General features: G+C 47.4%; 1 protein-coding gene across 1 annotated transcript in view; it reads right to left on the reverse strand.

The window, feature by feature from the left end:
* Positions 1-10,399: 10,399 nt before the first annotated feature.
* EXOC3L2 (exocyst complex component 3-like 2) overlaps positions 10,400-15,515 on the reverse strand; it is a 17,802-nt gene continuing 12,686 nt past the window's right edge. Inside the window, exon 9 of the mRNA XM_008586607.1 lies at positions 10,400-11,072. Within this exon, the coding sequence (XP_008584829.1) occupies positions 10,784-11,072 (289 nt within the window). The 3' untranslated portion in view covers positions 10,400-10,783. The remainder of the gene's footprint in view (positions 11,073-15,515) is intronic.

The raw sequence follows: 15,515 nt of genomic DNA on the forward strand, positions 1-15,515 counted from the left end.
TGGTTCAAATCATTTGCCCGTTTTTAAAAAGTGGGTTGTTTTCTAGCTATTGACTTTTTTTTTTTTTTTTTTTGTCTTTTTCCGTGTCCAGCAACGGATCGCAACCCTCAGTGTCACCCCCGTACCGGACCGGGACCAGCAACGGGATCGCAACCCTCGGTGTTGCTCCTGTGCCTCGCTCAGCCAGTGAGCGGGAACCGGTCTGTATGTGGGATCCGAACCCTCGGCGGGAGCCCGCCGCACTTCCCAAGCGGCGCACTGCTCAGTGCGCCACCGGGCTGGCCCCCTAGCTATTGACTTTTAAGAGATCTTAAAACATATGAATACTAGCTGTTTATCAAGTATGTGATTTGCAAATATTTTCTCCCAGTCTGTGGCTTGTCTTTTCATTCTCTTAACAATGGTTTTTGAAGAGCAGATGTTTTTAATTTTTTTTTTCTTTAAGATGACCGGTAAGGGGATCTTAACCCTTGACATGGTGTTGTGAGCACCACGCTCTCCCAAGTGAGCCACGGGCCGACCCAGACGTTTTTTTTTTTTTTTATTTATTTTTTTGTCCTTTTTGAGACCGGCCGCACCGCGCTCAGCCAGTGAGTGCACCGGCCATCCCTATATAGGATCCGAACCCGCGGCGGGAGCGCTCCCAGCGCCGCACTCTCCTGAGTGCACCACGGGCTCGGCCCTAGACGTTTTTAATTTTGATGAAATCTAATTTACAAGCCTTTTCCGTTATGGATCATGCTATAAGTGTTGTATACAATAAACTTCTGTTTCATCCGAGGTCACAAAGATTTTTTTCCTATGTTTTCTTCTAGAAATTTTATAGTTTTAGGTTTTATGTTGAGGACTATGGTCCGTTTTGAGTTAATTTTTGTATAGGGTGTTTTTATATTTAAAGTGCATTTCTAGTAGGCAGCATATTGTTGAGTCTTGCTTTTTTATTGTCTGACAATCTATGTCTTATAATTGGGTGTTTACATAATTTGAGTTCAACGTGATTAGAAGTATGTTGGGTGTAGGGCCGGCCCGTGGCTCACTTGGGAGAGCGTGGTGCTGACAACACCAAGTCAAGGGTTAAGAGCCCCTTACTGGTAATTTAAAAAAAAAAAAGAAGAAGAAGAAGAAGTATGTTGGGTGTAAATCTATTATCTTCATATTTTTTCCTATCTGTTCCATCTGGTATTTGTTCTCTTTTTCTACCTCCTTTTGCATATTTATCAAGTCTTTTTTATGATTCCATTTTATCTTCTTTGTAGGTTTATTAGGTATAGCTCTTTGTTATTTTAGTGGTCACTTTAGATCTTACAGTCTACATCTGTCACTTATTACAGACTCCTTCAAGTGACATGACACCAATTTACGCATGGCCTAAGAACCTCAGAAGCATGTACTGGGATTTCTCCCTTATTGACCTCTGTGCTAATGATTGTCATATACTTTCCTTTTACATATGTTAGGAACTCCACAACACATTGTAATTATTTTTGCTTAAACAGTAAAATTTTCTTTGAAAGAGATTTAAATAATAAGAAAAACAACTTGTATGTTTACCCTGAACTTAGTGTTTCTCACGCTCTTCATTCCTTCGCGTTGACCTAGATTTCCATCTGGTTCCTTTTTCCTTCTGCCCGAAGGGCTTTCTGTAGCATGTCTCATAGTGCAGCTCTGCTGGCGATGAATTCTTTAACCTTTAATATGTCTGAAACTCTCTTCATTTTGCCTTCGGCTTTAAATTTTTTTTTATATATATAAATTAAGGTAAAATGCAAATAACATAAAATTTACCTTCTTACATACTTTTAAGTGTACAGTTCAGCAGCATTAAGTCCATTCACATTGTGGTGCAAACATCACCACCATCATTCTCCAGAACTCTTTTCATCTTGCAAAACTGAAACCGTGTACACACGCACGAGTGTGTGAAACTAGTGAAATCTGAAAAAGGCTTTAGGATTGAACCGATATCAATATCCTGGTTTTGAAATTGTACTATAGTTATGTAAGATCTGGCACTGGGGAAATGGGCGAAGGGTGCACAGGAACGGTGTGCACTACATTTGCAACTTCCTATGCATCTATAATCGTGTACAAATAAAAATAAATTTAAAGGTATATCTAAGAAGCCAAAAAGAGAATGAAATGGAATACTGTACTAAAATGTTATTGAGTTCACCTAAAAGAAGGCTGGAAAGGGGCAACTGGAGAACAAAAAACAGAACGGATAAATAGAAAACAAAATGCAAGAGGGTAACGTTAAGTCCAATTATTTCCAGAATTACAAATAAATGTAAATGAGGCTGGCCCGTGGCTCACTCGGTAGAGTGCGGTGCTGATAACACCAAGGCCACGGGTTCGGATCCTATATAGGGATGGCCGGTTTGCTCACTAGCTGAGCGTGGTGCTGACAACTCCAAGCCAAGGGTTGAGATCCCCTTACCGGTCATCCTTTTAAAAAAAAAAAAAAAAAAACAAATAAATGTAAATGAATTAAGCACTCTAATTAAAAGACAGGGATTGGCAGACTGGATAAAAAGGCAAAGCCTAGCTAGATGCTGTCTGCAAGACTGAAATATTACAAAATGTGTTCTCTGACCATAACGGAAATCATGAATATAACATGAAGATATCTCAAAAAACCCACAAGTATTTGGAAAGTAAATAAACCAGAGGTCAAAGAGGAAATCAAAAGAAAAAGTAGAAATTATATAAAACTGATTGAAAAGGCTGGCCAAATTACTTAGTCGGTTAGAGCACAGTATTGTAACACCAAGGTCAAGGGTTCAGATCCCCATACCAGCCAGCCACAAAAAACAAAACAAAACTGAATGAAAAAGAAACTTAATATATCAAAATATGCAGCATGAGATAAAGTAATGCTTAGTGGAACATTTGTAGCTTTAAAATGTTTACATAAAAAAAAGAAGAAAAGGGGGATTGGGAGATGTTGGTCAAAGGATGCAAAATTTCAGTTAGACAGGAGGATTAAGTTCAGGAGATCTATTGTACAATATGGTGACTATAGTTAATAACAATGTATTGTATAATTGAAATTGCTAAGAGAGTAGATTTTAAGTGTTCTCATCACAAAAAGAATAAGTATGTGAAGTAATGGATACGTTAATTAGCTTGATTTAGCTGTTTCACAATGTATACATATATCAAAATGTTATGTTGCACACCAGAAATACATATATAATTTTCATTTGGAAAGAAAGGAAGGAAGAAAGGAAAAGACAAATTTATTTATTTATTTTTTTCCTTTTTGTCTTTTTTCGTGACCAGTAACGGGATCGCAACCCTCGGTGTCGTGCCCGTACCGCGCTCAACTAGTGAGCGGACCAGTCTCTATATGGGATCCGAACCCTCGGCAGGAGCGCCGCCGCACTCCCAAGCACCACACTCTACCGAGTGCGCCACCGGGCTGGCCCAGAAAAGACAAATTTAAAATCATTTAAGCTTCCACCTCAAGAAGCCAAAGAAAAAATAAACTAAATCCAAAGTAAGTAAAAGGAAATAAACAATAAAGGTAACAGCACGAATCAGTGGAAACTCACTTCACATCCACTAGGAAGGCTGTAATAAAAAAGACCGACAAGTGTTGAAAGATGTGGAAAAATTGGAATCCTCATACACTGCTGGTGGGAATGTAAAACGGTGCAGCCACTTTGGAAAACAATTTGGCAATCCCTCAAAAAGCTAAATATATGGGCCGGCCTGGTGGTGCACTGGATAGTGCGCCGCTTGGGAAGCGCGGCGGCGCTCCCGTCCGAGGGTTCGGATCCCACGTACAGACCAGTTCCCGCTCGCTGGCTGAGCGAGGCGCGGGAGCGGCGCTGAGGGTTGCGATCCCGTTGCCGGTCCCCGGTCCGGTACGGGGGCAACACTGAGGGTTGCGATCCGTTGCCGGACACGGAAAAAAAAAAAAAAAAAAAAAAAATCTAAACATATGACATAGCAATTGCACATCTAGGGATATGTCTTAGAGAAATGAAAACATATAACCAAACAAAAACTTGTACATGAAGCTAAGACTTTTGGAACTGTTGGGATGGAATGATATTATATATTTGCACGTGAGAAGGACATGAGTTATGGGAGACCGGAGCAGAATTATATAGTGTGAATGTGTTTGTCCCCCTCAAAGCTCATGTTGAAATCTGATCCCCAATGTGGCAGTGTTGGGAGGTATTTGGGTCGCTGGGGTGGATCCCTCATGAATAGATTAATGCCTTCCCTGGGGAGGGGAGTGGTGGTGAGTGAGTTCTTGCTGTATTAATTCCTTTGAGAGATGGTTGTTAAAAAGAGCTTGGCACCTCCCCCGCCCCCTTGCTTCCTCTGCCATGTGGTTTCTTTGCACCCACCAGCTGCGCTGCTGCTTTCCGCCACGAGTGGAAGCAGCCCGAGGCCTGAGCCAGTTGCAGCTGCCCCTGAATCATAAGCCAAGTAAACCTCTTATTTTTATAAATTCTCCAGTCTCGGTGTTCTTTTATAGCAACATAAAACAGATTAATACAGTAATCTACCCCATTAACAGAATAAAGGAGAAAATAGTTTGATTACTATAAAAGATGCAGGAAAAGCTTTCAGCAAATTTCATAGCCTATTCCTGACAAAAACTCTCATCAAACTAGGAATAGAAGGGATCTTTTTCATTCTTATAAAGGGTATCTATGAAAAACCTATAGTTAACATGATACTTAACAGTAAAAGACTAAATGCTTGAGAACAAGGTAAAGATGTCTGTTTTTTTAGGGCCGGCCTGTGGCTCACTCGGTAGAGTGCGGTGCTGATAACACCAAGGCCCCAGGTTCGGATCCCTATACAGGGATGGCCGGTTTGCTCACTTGGGAGAGTGTGGTGCTGACAACACCAAGTCAAGGGTTAAGATCCCTTTACTGGTCATCTTTAAAAAAATTTTTTTAAAAAAAAGAACTTACTCTTGCTGATCTTAAGGCTTACTATAAACTACATTAATCCAGATAGGGTGGTATTGGTATAGGGATAAACATAGATCAATGGGACAGAATAGAGTCCAGAAATAGACCCACACATATATGGTCAGGTGATTTTCTACAAAGGTAACAGTGTCAATCAATGTGATATCCATGTCAGAAAAAATTAACTTGAACCCATACCTCACACCACACAAAAAAATCAACTAAAAATGGATTGTAGGCCTAAAACTATAAGACATCTAGAAGAAAACATAGGATAAATCTCTGCATGCTTAGGAGAGGCAAAGATTTCTTAGGACACAAAAAGCATTAATCCTTAAAGAAAAAAAATTTCATTAAAGAAAAAAATCAATAAATTGGATCTCATTAAAATTTAAAGTTTCTGCTCTTCAAAAGACACTATGAGAAGTCATGCCAAAAATTGAAGAAAATATTTGCAATTCATGTGGTTAACCAGATATTTGTCTCCAGGATATATAAAGAACTCAGTATTGAATTAAAAAACAAACAAGCTAACAAAAAATAGGCAAAAGGCTCCAATGATTTACAAAACAAAATATATGAACAGCCAATAAGCTCATGAAAGGATGTTTAATGTTTTTAAGCATTAGGGAAATTCAAATAGAAACCACAATGAAATGCCACTACACACCCATTAGAACAGCTAAAATTAGAGCTGGCCAGTTAACTCAGACGGTTAGAGCACAGCCTTGTAACACCAAGGTCAAGGGTTTGGATCCCTGTATCAGCGGCTACCCCCCAGAATAAAAGAATAGCTAAAATTTTATTTTATTTATTTATTTTTAAAAGATGACCGGTAAGGGGATCTTAACCCTTGACTTGGTGTTGTCAGCACCACGCTCTCCCAAGTGAGCCATGGGCCATCCCTATATGGGATCCGAACCTGTGGCCTTGGTGGTATCAGCACCACACTCTCCCAAGTGAGCCATGGGCCGGCCCTAAGAATAGCTAAAAATTTAAAAACTGCCAATATCAAGTATTGACAAGGATGTGGGGATGCTACCTGGCTGGCACTGAACTGGAAATAACTCAAATGTCCATCAGCAAAAGAATGGATAAATAAATTCTGGCATGTTGCTACCGTGGGATAACAGAGTAATTAGAATGAACAAGCTACTGATTTGCACGAAGTGAATAAACCTCAAAAATATAATGACGAGTGGAAGAAGCCTTTCACCAAAGTCATCATAATGTATGATTCCAATTATGTAACGTTCAAAAACCGGCAAAGGTAATCAATGACATTGGAATCGGGATACTGGTTGCCTTTGGAGGGAGGTCAGTGACTGGGAGGGGCTGGGGGATTCCGGGAGGCTGGGAAAGGTCCACATCTCGACTTGTGTTGGTTACATGGTGCGTTCACTCAGTGGAAATTCACTATGCTGTGCGCTAATGATTTGTGTGCCCTTCTGTGTGTTTATTACGCTTCCATAAAGAATTTTTTTTAATCCAAAGAAAATAGTTTATGAATTAGAAAGTGAAAATCTCCTTCCTCCCTCCAATCCTATTCCCCAGAGGTAATCATGACTACAAATTGGGTCGTATCTTTATCTAGAATTATAAGTATATTGACTGAGACGTACCGACTATCCTACAATTGCACTTTTCACTTATCTTGGAGGATGTTCCGTAACAGAACATGAAGAACTGCCTCCAATCTTTTGTCAGCTAAAATGGATTCCATTTTGGGCTGTACCAGACACAATTTAACCAGTTACTCACTGACTGTTATCTATCTTTACTATGAACTCAGGTGGGTGGGTGGGTGGATGGATGGATGGATGGATGGATGGATGGATGGATGGATGGGTGGGTGGATGGGTGGATGGATGGGTGGATGGGTGGATGGGTGGATGGGTGGAATGAATAAATAAATGAATTTAGAATAGAAGGAGCGTGGGCTTAGAGGGGATCTAAGTGGGGGACAGGACTCAGAGCACCTAGGGGCCCAGAAAGGATGGAACCTCAGAGGTAGAGGGGGTCAGGGAGGCTCAGAGAGGGGAATGGGGACTTGAGGAATGGGAAGGAGTTCCCAGAAAGGGACAGGGTCTCAAGAAGAGAGATAGAGACTCACAGAGGGGTGGCCTCTCAGGAAGCGGCATGGGGACTCAGGGCAGACTGGGGTTTAGAGAGAGAAATGGAGGCTTAGCGAGGGCTATGGGTGCTCAGACAGAGGGTAGAGCTTGCAGAAGGGCTGGGGGCTCAGGTTCCAAGGCAGGGTGGGGGCTTGGTAAATTCTCTCCTTTACCCACCTCCTTTCTGCAGGCAGTGAGTACCACGCTGGGCACTGGACACCCTTAGCCTCTCTGCCTACACCCCTGGGGGCCTCTTCTACACTGTCCAGGTGCTTTGATGGAGCTGCCTTAAGCAGAGTGTTTGATGGAAAGTTACCTGCCTGGGACCACAGTTCATCGGAAAGGCTTTGGGCCCTACGGGGTGGCGGGGCGGGGGGTCGAGCTCTTCCCTCACCAGGCTGGGGTCAGAAGGGAGGGTGCTGGAGGCCCCAGTGTGGGGTGTATCCTGGCCCCTGGTGCCTCTCCTTCCCAGAGTTTTCTGCCCAGTTGTCCTTTTGGTCCCAGCTGCAACTTCACTTTTGATGAGGTTAAATTATCCTGTTCCCCACCAAATCAACCCCAGTCCAAGCAAAGGGCCCTGTGGAGGGCACAGTAGGCATGGCCGCCTCATAATGCTCCTCCCCCTTGTCTCCTACCCTGGACAATGGCCGTGGCACATCTGAATAGACAGCCTCCCTCCCCATCTGGCTTGATGGGAACGCTCAGCCACTTCCTGGCTGTGTGACCAGGGCCTTGGGGACTCATCCATGTACTAGGGACAGTTACACTATTGACCTCCTGGGGTGGTGGAGCGAGTGGCCTAGGATCAGGTAGCAAGGCACATGGCACATACTAAGCCTAGCACATGGGGGCTCGGCAGATAATGGCTGAGCGGTCTTAGAGCCCATCTGAAGAGATTCAAATCCCAGGCTCTGCCTCTGACATACTGAGTCCCCTGGCCAGTGCCTAACCTGAGCCTGCTTCCTCCCTGGGCACAGCCTCTCCTCCCAAGACCACGGGGACAGTGCCATGAGGTATTTTGCATTAGGACACACTCAACGAACACCTTGCACAGAACAAACGCCCAGGAAACAGCAACCTGCCCCAGACCCACAGCAGAAAAGGGTGGAGTTGGGATTTGAACCCACCTCTGAGTCCAAACAGCTAATTGTTAATGTTTTCCTAGCTCTTTCCATGGGCCAAGACCTGTGCTGAATGCCTCATACATGTGACCTCCTCGCTAAGCCCTCCTGGCTCCCTTGGAGGGGTTGCTGTTGTAAGAGCTTGGGGTATACATGGAGTCCTGTCCTTGGCTCTTGGCGGGGGGTAACTTTGGCTGCATTCTTTCCTCTGTTTCCAAGTCTGCAAGTTTGTTGAGAAGGGCACTGAGGGAATCCACATGAGCACGGTGCTTCGCATTCAGTAAGCACTCAATTAATGCAGTTGTTAGAACCTTCCCCATTTTACAAAAGTGGAAACCAAGGCTCAGAGTAAGGTCTGAGCTTCTCAGAGGCCCAAGGAAATGTTTGCAACCTAGAAAAAATGGGGCACCATATTCATAATAGCCAAAAAAGAAAAACAATCTAGTGTCTGTCAGCTGATACACAGATAAGTAAAAAGAGGTCTATCCATGCAGTAGAATATTATCCAGCAAGAAAAAGAAATGAAAGACTGATTCAATGTGGATGAACCTTGAAAACATTTCGGTAAGTAAAAGAAGTCAGACACAAAAGGCCACATGTTGAATGATTCCATTTATATGAAATGTCCAGAATAGGCAAATCTACAAACACAAAAAGTAGGTTAGCGGCTGCCAGGGCCTGGGGGAAGAGGGTACATGAAGGGTTGGAGGGTGATGGCTAAGGGGTGTGCGGTTTTTTGGGGGGTGATGAAAATGTTCTAAGCTTGATTGTGGCTGTGGTTGCACAACTCCGTGAATGTAGGAAGGACAATTGAATTGTGCACTTTAAATGGATGAATTGTCTGCTATGTAAATTATATTTCAATAAAGCTGGCGGGGGTTTTGGTGTTTTTTTTTTAAAGATGACCGGTAAGGGGATCTTACCCCTTGACTTGGTGTTGTCAGCACCACGCTCTCCCAAGTGAGCCAACTGGCCATCCCTATGTAGGATCCGAACCCGTGGCCTTGGTGTTATCAGCACTGCACTCTCCCGAGTGAGCCTCGGGCCGGCCCAAAGCTGTTTTTAAATGAGGGACCAAAGTCTGAAAAGAACATTGCCAAACTGAGATTAATACATGTTTAATTAAATGTCTACAAACTGCAACATATTGTTCTCAACTCCTCTCTCACTCTTTTGCATATCAACGACATCAAAAGTGTCATCTTGGGCCGGCCCGGTGGGAGCGGCGGCGCTCCCGCCGAGGGTTTGGATCCCACATACAGACCGGTTCCCGCTCACTGGCTGAGCGAGGTGAGGGCGCAACACCGAGGGTTGCGATCCCGTTGCCGGTCCCGGTCCGGTATGGGCGCGACACTGAGGGTTGCGATCCGTTGCCGGACACGAAAAAAGACAAAAAAAGGAAAAAAAAAAAAGTGTCATCTTCGGAGGGTGAAATGTGGAGGGTATATCCTCTGGACAGCTTACCACAGTGTGGGCAAAGAGAGGTTAAGCAATTCCCCAGAGAGGAACAGGAACTACAGCCCAGAGAGGGGCAGCTTCCTCCCCAGGGTCACACAGCTCTGGGGCTCCAGGAGTCCTGATTCTCCACATCCCCGAGTTCAAATGTGCGTGAGGTTCCAACCCCAGCCCCAGTGCTGACCCCTGGCTGCCTCGTCTTTCTGACTTCTCAGGAAAACACACACACACACACACAAGCCAGGAAGCATCCATCATGTGCTGTCCAGCCCAGGCCGGAGGGGCAGGGGTCAGCAGGGAGGTGACCTCAAGGTCTCCATGGGGACCAGGATCCAGCAAAGCTGAGGGTGAGAGGCTGGATATTTTCCCACCCTGAGATTTTCCTGTGTCAACCCAGGAGGGTGCCCTGGATGCCGCCAGCCCTGCCCCCAACCTCCTTCCTTTCTTGACACTGCTTCCCGGCTGAGGCTGAGGATGGTTGGGGAGGACATGCCAAGTGGATCCACCATGCCCAGAAAAGAAGGACAGGCACTTTGGGATTGACAAAATGAGGAACCCTGGCTCAGAGTGGGCGAGAGCCTGCCTCAGAGTCACACAGCACGGGGACTTGGTGTAAATGGGGTGGCTGGCTGCTCCCGGCCCTACATGGCCTCCCTCCACTGCCCTGCCCAAGAGCTGGACCCTAGCCCGGCCTTGGGCGTGTGAGAAGCCCTTGGCCCTGGGCCCTGCCCGGGTCCTTCCTCCCCCCACGCACCCGGGACTCAGCCCTTCCTTGTGTTAAATAGAAACCTCTTTATTCTAAGTATCAAACATTCCTTAATACATTGGATTTGGGCCAGACCTTGAGGTGAGGGGGAAGTGGGTGGCCAAGATATTTCTGTAAAGTCTTCCAGAACGCCATCCACCACACTGGGCTATGGGGGTGGAGGGGCGTGCTGGAAACAGGCTGCGTGGCCTTGAGAAAGTCCTTGCTCCCTCTGGCCTCTGTTTCCCTTCTGCACAGGGAGTTTGGGGTTGGGCAAGTGAGAAGACCTCTAAGGATCTTTCCACCCCAGAGGTCTGTGATCCCAGTCAGGGAGTCAGGATGAGGGCCTTATGGGAGGACAGTTTGTCAGCAGCAAAGATGGGGGCACTGAGGCAGAGGGCTGGGAAATCCTCAGCGTTGGGCCCGGGGCCTCACTGGAGATGGAGGCCGGGGCAGGGGCAGACAGGCCAGACTGGGCCTGGCCAGCCGGGAGACAGGGAGGCGGCCCAGGAAGAGAGGGAGGCTGAGGCAGAAAGACGGGCGGGGTACAGGGATGTCTGCGAAGAAGGCACGGTCCCGAGGGGGTGACAGGGCTCCCCCCTCAGATAGTTCCAGGTCCCGGGCCACGGCCAGGATCTCCTGGCGGGCAGCTGTGTTGTGAAGGCCACGGATGTCGAGGAGGGCCGCCACATGCTTCCGCCTGGGGGGAGAGAAATGGACAGGGGCCTGAGGGTCCTCGGCTCCGGATGCACCCCTAGCTCACCTGTGGATCCCACCTGATCCCTGCCCATCCCAGAACCTCTGGAACCCCTTTGCCCCTCCAGATCCTTCCTTCATACCAGCTCCCCCAGCCCCTCTCTCACACCAGCCCTTCTCCAGGACTTCACTTCCCACCAACTATTTCCAAATCCTCCCACTCGCAATCAGTTCCAGAACCCTCACCTCCAAACTCAGCACTAGAATCTTCCTTTTTTTTTTTTTTTTTTCCTTTTTGTCTTTTTTCGTGTCCGGCAACGGATCGCAACCCTCAGTGTTGCACCTGTACCGGACTGGGACCGGCAACGGGATCGCAACCCTCGGCATCGCGCCCGCACCTCGCTCAGCCAGTGAGTGGGAACCGGTCTGTATGTGAGATCCGAACCCTCGGCGGGAGCGCCACTGCACTCCCAAGCGGCCGGCCCTAGAATCTTCCCTTTTACCCCAAGTTTCAGCTCCTGATTAAAATTAACCTTCAATCTGCACCCCCAACTTAGCTCAGACATCCCCTAAATTTCCATCTAAGTACCATCATGCTTACTTAAGTACTGGACTCTACAGAAAACCCTTCTTTTTTTTGGTGGTAGTGGCTGGCCAGTTTGGGGATCCAAACCTGTGACCTTGGTATTACAAGGCTGTGCTCTAATCAACTAAGCTCACTGGCCAGCCCCCAATTTCATTTTTTGGCAGCAGGTCGGTATGGGGCAAAACACCCTTAACTTTATCTTCACTTTGTCCCAAACAACCCCACATTCATCACTCAGGTCTAACCCTGAAGTGTTCGCCCACATTCCCGTCCTGACCCTCACCTCTCCCCAAGGCCAGGTCTGGAAGCTTCCCCACCACTGTGGTTCCACAGCTTTCATCTAAATCTCAACTCAAGGGCTGGCCCATGGCTCACTCGGGAGAGTGTGGTGCTGATAACACCAAGGCCATGGGTTCGGATCCCATATAGGGATGGCCGGTTGGCTCACTGGCTGAGCGTGGTGCTGACAACACCAAGCCAAGGGTTAAGATCCCCTTACCGGTCATCTTTTAAAAAAATAAAAAATAAATAAAAATATGGGCCGGCCCGTGGCTCACTCGGGAGAGTGTGGTGCTGATAACACCAAGGCCACGGGTTCGGATCCCATATAGGGATGGCCGGTTAGCTCACTGGGTGAGCGTGGTGCTGACAACACCAAGTCAAGGGTTAAGATCCCCTTACCGGTCATCTTTATCAAAAAAATAAAAATAAAAATAAATAAATAAAATAAAAATAAAAATAAATAAATCTCAACTCAAGACCTGTCAACCTAGATCCCATTCTGGAACTTTCATCCCCAAATTTGGCCTTGGAACACTTACTTTACCCCCAACCCATTCCCAGAATCATGCTTCAACAAAATTCTACTACAAGACTAAAATATACCTTGGGGACCCTCACAACAACCAGAAATTTCATGCTCAAAACCAGCTCTGTTCTGCAACCCTTGCCCTTAGATCCAACACACTGGAAACTTCCTCTTCACCCCCACCTCCGCTCCAGATCTCCAATCCAAAAGACAACTCCAGAACCACCACCATATTTCAACTCAAGATCCTGAACCCAACATTCATTTCCAGAACTTTGACTTCAAACAGAACTATGGAGTCTTCACTATCACTTTCAATCCAGCTCAGTGTCCCCATCTTCCAATATCCCAGGTTTGGAATCTCCACAGCTCCAAGACATGGCTCAAGAACCTTCTAGTTCAACCGAGCTTCACAACATGGTCCCCAAACCTAACTTTAGAACTGCTGCTCCCAACCAAGCTCGAGAATTCTCAAACTTAGCCTCAGATTCAAATTCAGATTCAAGTTCTGACCCATGATCAGATTCGAGTTCAGGAGCTCCACCTGAGCAGAACTGCGGGTACCCCTTGGGATTCCTCATCCTCAACCCTGGAACCTAAACCCGCTCGTGCCTCACTTGGCTCGGGTGAACACTTCAGGGCTAGATTGGAGTGATGATTGTGGGGCTGTCTAGGACAAAAGCAAAGATGAAGTTAAGGGTTTTCTGTAGAGCCCAGAGCTCAAGTAGGCATGAGGGTACCTGGATGGAAATTTAGGAGACATTTGAGCTCAGTTGGGGGTGAAGACTGAATGTTAATTTTAATCACTCCTTGTTTCTGTGGGGTTTTGTCTGAGCATAGAATGTCTGCATGCACCACCACCAGCACTCACAGAGGGCAGTGTGGTCTGGAGGTCTGGCGCACCGGCTGTAGAGCCAGTCTGCTGTCTGGGGTTCACGTCCCAGCTTTGCCACTTGCTAGTTGTGATGTTTGGGATAAGCTACTTAATTTCTGCATGCCTCGGATGAGTTACTTGCATGTATTTTTCTTTCCTTTTTTAAAGATGACCAGTAAGGGGATTTTAACCCTTGGCTTGGTGTTGTCAGCACCACGCTCTCCCAAGTGAGCCACGGGCCAGCCTTGCATGTACTTTCTTTTTTTTTTTTTTAAAAAGATGACCGGTAAGGGGATCTTAACCCTTGACTTGGTGTTGTCAGCACCCCGCTCTCCCAAGTGAGCCACGGGCCAGCCTTGCATGTACTTTCTTTTTTTTTTTTTAAAAAGATGACCGGTAAGGGGATCTTAACCCTTGACTTGGTGTTGTCAGCACCATGCTCACCCAGTGAGCGAACCGGCCATCCCTATGTGGGATCCGAACCCGGGGCCTTGGTGTTATCAGCACCGCACTCTCCCGAGTGAGCCACCGGGCCGGCCCCCCTGCATGTACTTTCTAAAATAACTTTAATTATACCTCTTGCTTATAGAATAGGCACGTAAGGTGCTTATTTAAACCTGACATAAGGACTCGATAAGCAAGAACTGGTGTTGTTATCGCCATGACCAATGATGAGATGATGATGATGATTATATGAATTCCCTCAATAATTCTATGAAGAAAGAACTATTATCCCCGTGGAACAGAAGAGGAAACTGAGGCTCACAGAAGGTCACACACAAAGGAAGCGGTCCACCAGGATCTGAATGGCGCCTGCCCTTGCCGCCGTCCTAGTGCGTGTGCGCCCGCGTGCCCGTGCGTGTCCCCGTGTCCCCCGCGGCTCCCCTGCCGGGCCGGCCCTTCCTGCCGCCAGGCGGCCCCGCGCCCCCCTGCCCTGGGCTTCCTGTGACCGCCTGTTTGTTTGCGAGCCCTGGTGGCGGTAGCGGCAGCGGCGGCGGCAGAAGGAGGGAAATCTTATTAATAATGCCCTGGCTCCAGCAGGAAACGGCCGTCAGACACGCTCGCCGCCTCCCTCCCTCGCCCAGCGGGCAGGAAAGGCAGGGACTGAGGCCAAGACCCGCCGAGAGACCGCGGCCAAGCGGCGGCTTGCTCAGGATCGGGCGGCCGGCGGGGGCCTCTCACCTGATGTCCGGGTAGTCCCGCACCAGCACCCCCACCTCCACCTGGATGCTGGGCGTGTCTTCCAGCTGCAGGACTTCGGCCAAATGGGGCACCACGGCGTCCAGCCACGAGGCCTGGGACTCCTGCAAGGGTGGGCCTGGGGCTCACACTCTGGCCCCAGTGTTCCCTCCAAACCCACCCTCCTTTCCCAAGCCTTGGCCTCGCCTGCTGTTGCCCCTCCTGGCCTCGGTTTTCCCATCTGTAAAACGGGGCAGAGGATAGACTGTGGACGGAAGTTATCTGGAACTTTTGGAAATTTGAAGAAACGTCAATAATAAAATCTACTCCCAGTTTTGAGATAATTTGGGACTCAGGGATACCCCTCAAAGCCCATTCCAAGTTTGCAAGATGTCACCATTGGGAGGAAACTGGATAAAGTGTACAAGGGAGCTCTCTGAATTCTTTCTTGCATGTGAATCTACAATTATCTCAAAAAAAAAAAAAAAAATCAAGGACTGTGGGCTGGAAACTCCTGGAATAGCGAAGTGAGGTCCTTCCAGCCCTTCTAAGTACAAGTGGGTGCAAATAAGATCTAGTGATTTTAAATTCTCGGATTTGGAATTGTTAGCATCCCGAGTTTCGGCCGCATTTAGCTTCTGCATGCGCTCACAGGATGGCTAATGTTTATGGAGGGTTAGCTCTGTGCCGGGTGCTTCACAGGAACGAACTGATCTGATCCGCGCAACAGTGGATGGGGATCACGGTCTCTCTAACTGGCCAGCTGAGGATGCGCCCGGAGCCCGGCGCTGGCAGTGAGAGCCCATTTGCACGATTTCTACACGCAAAGGGCATGGGTCAGAATGCTATGGGCTGTTATCGGTTGGGTGAGGGTCTTATCCTAAGCCCTGCCCCGCCCCGGGCTTTGAGTCCTGGGATTCGCAGAAGCCATGGTCGCCCTGGTTTCCGAGAACCCCCCTTCCGCCCGCCGCGCTCGCCGCCGCACTGACCAGCCGCCTGA

Source organism: Galeopterus variegatus, unplaced genomic scaffold (assembly GCF_000696425.1).
Source record: "Galeopterus variegatus unplaced genomic scaffold, G_variegatus-3.0.2 Scaffold4041, whole genome shotgun sequence".
Taxonomy (NCBI): Eukaryota; Metazoa; Chordata; class Mammalia; order Dermoptera; family Cynocephalidae; genus Galeopterus; species Galeopterus variegatus.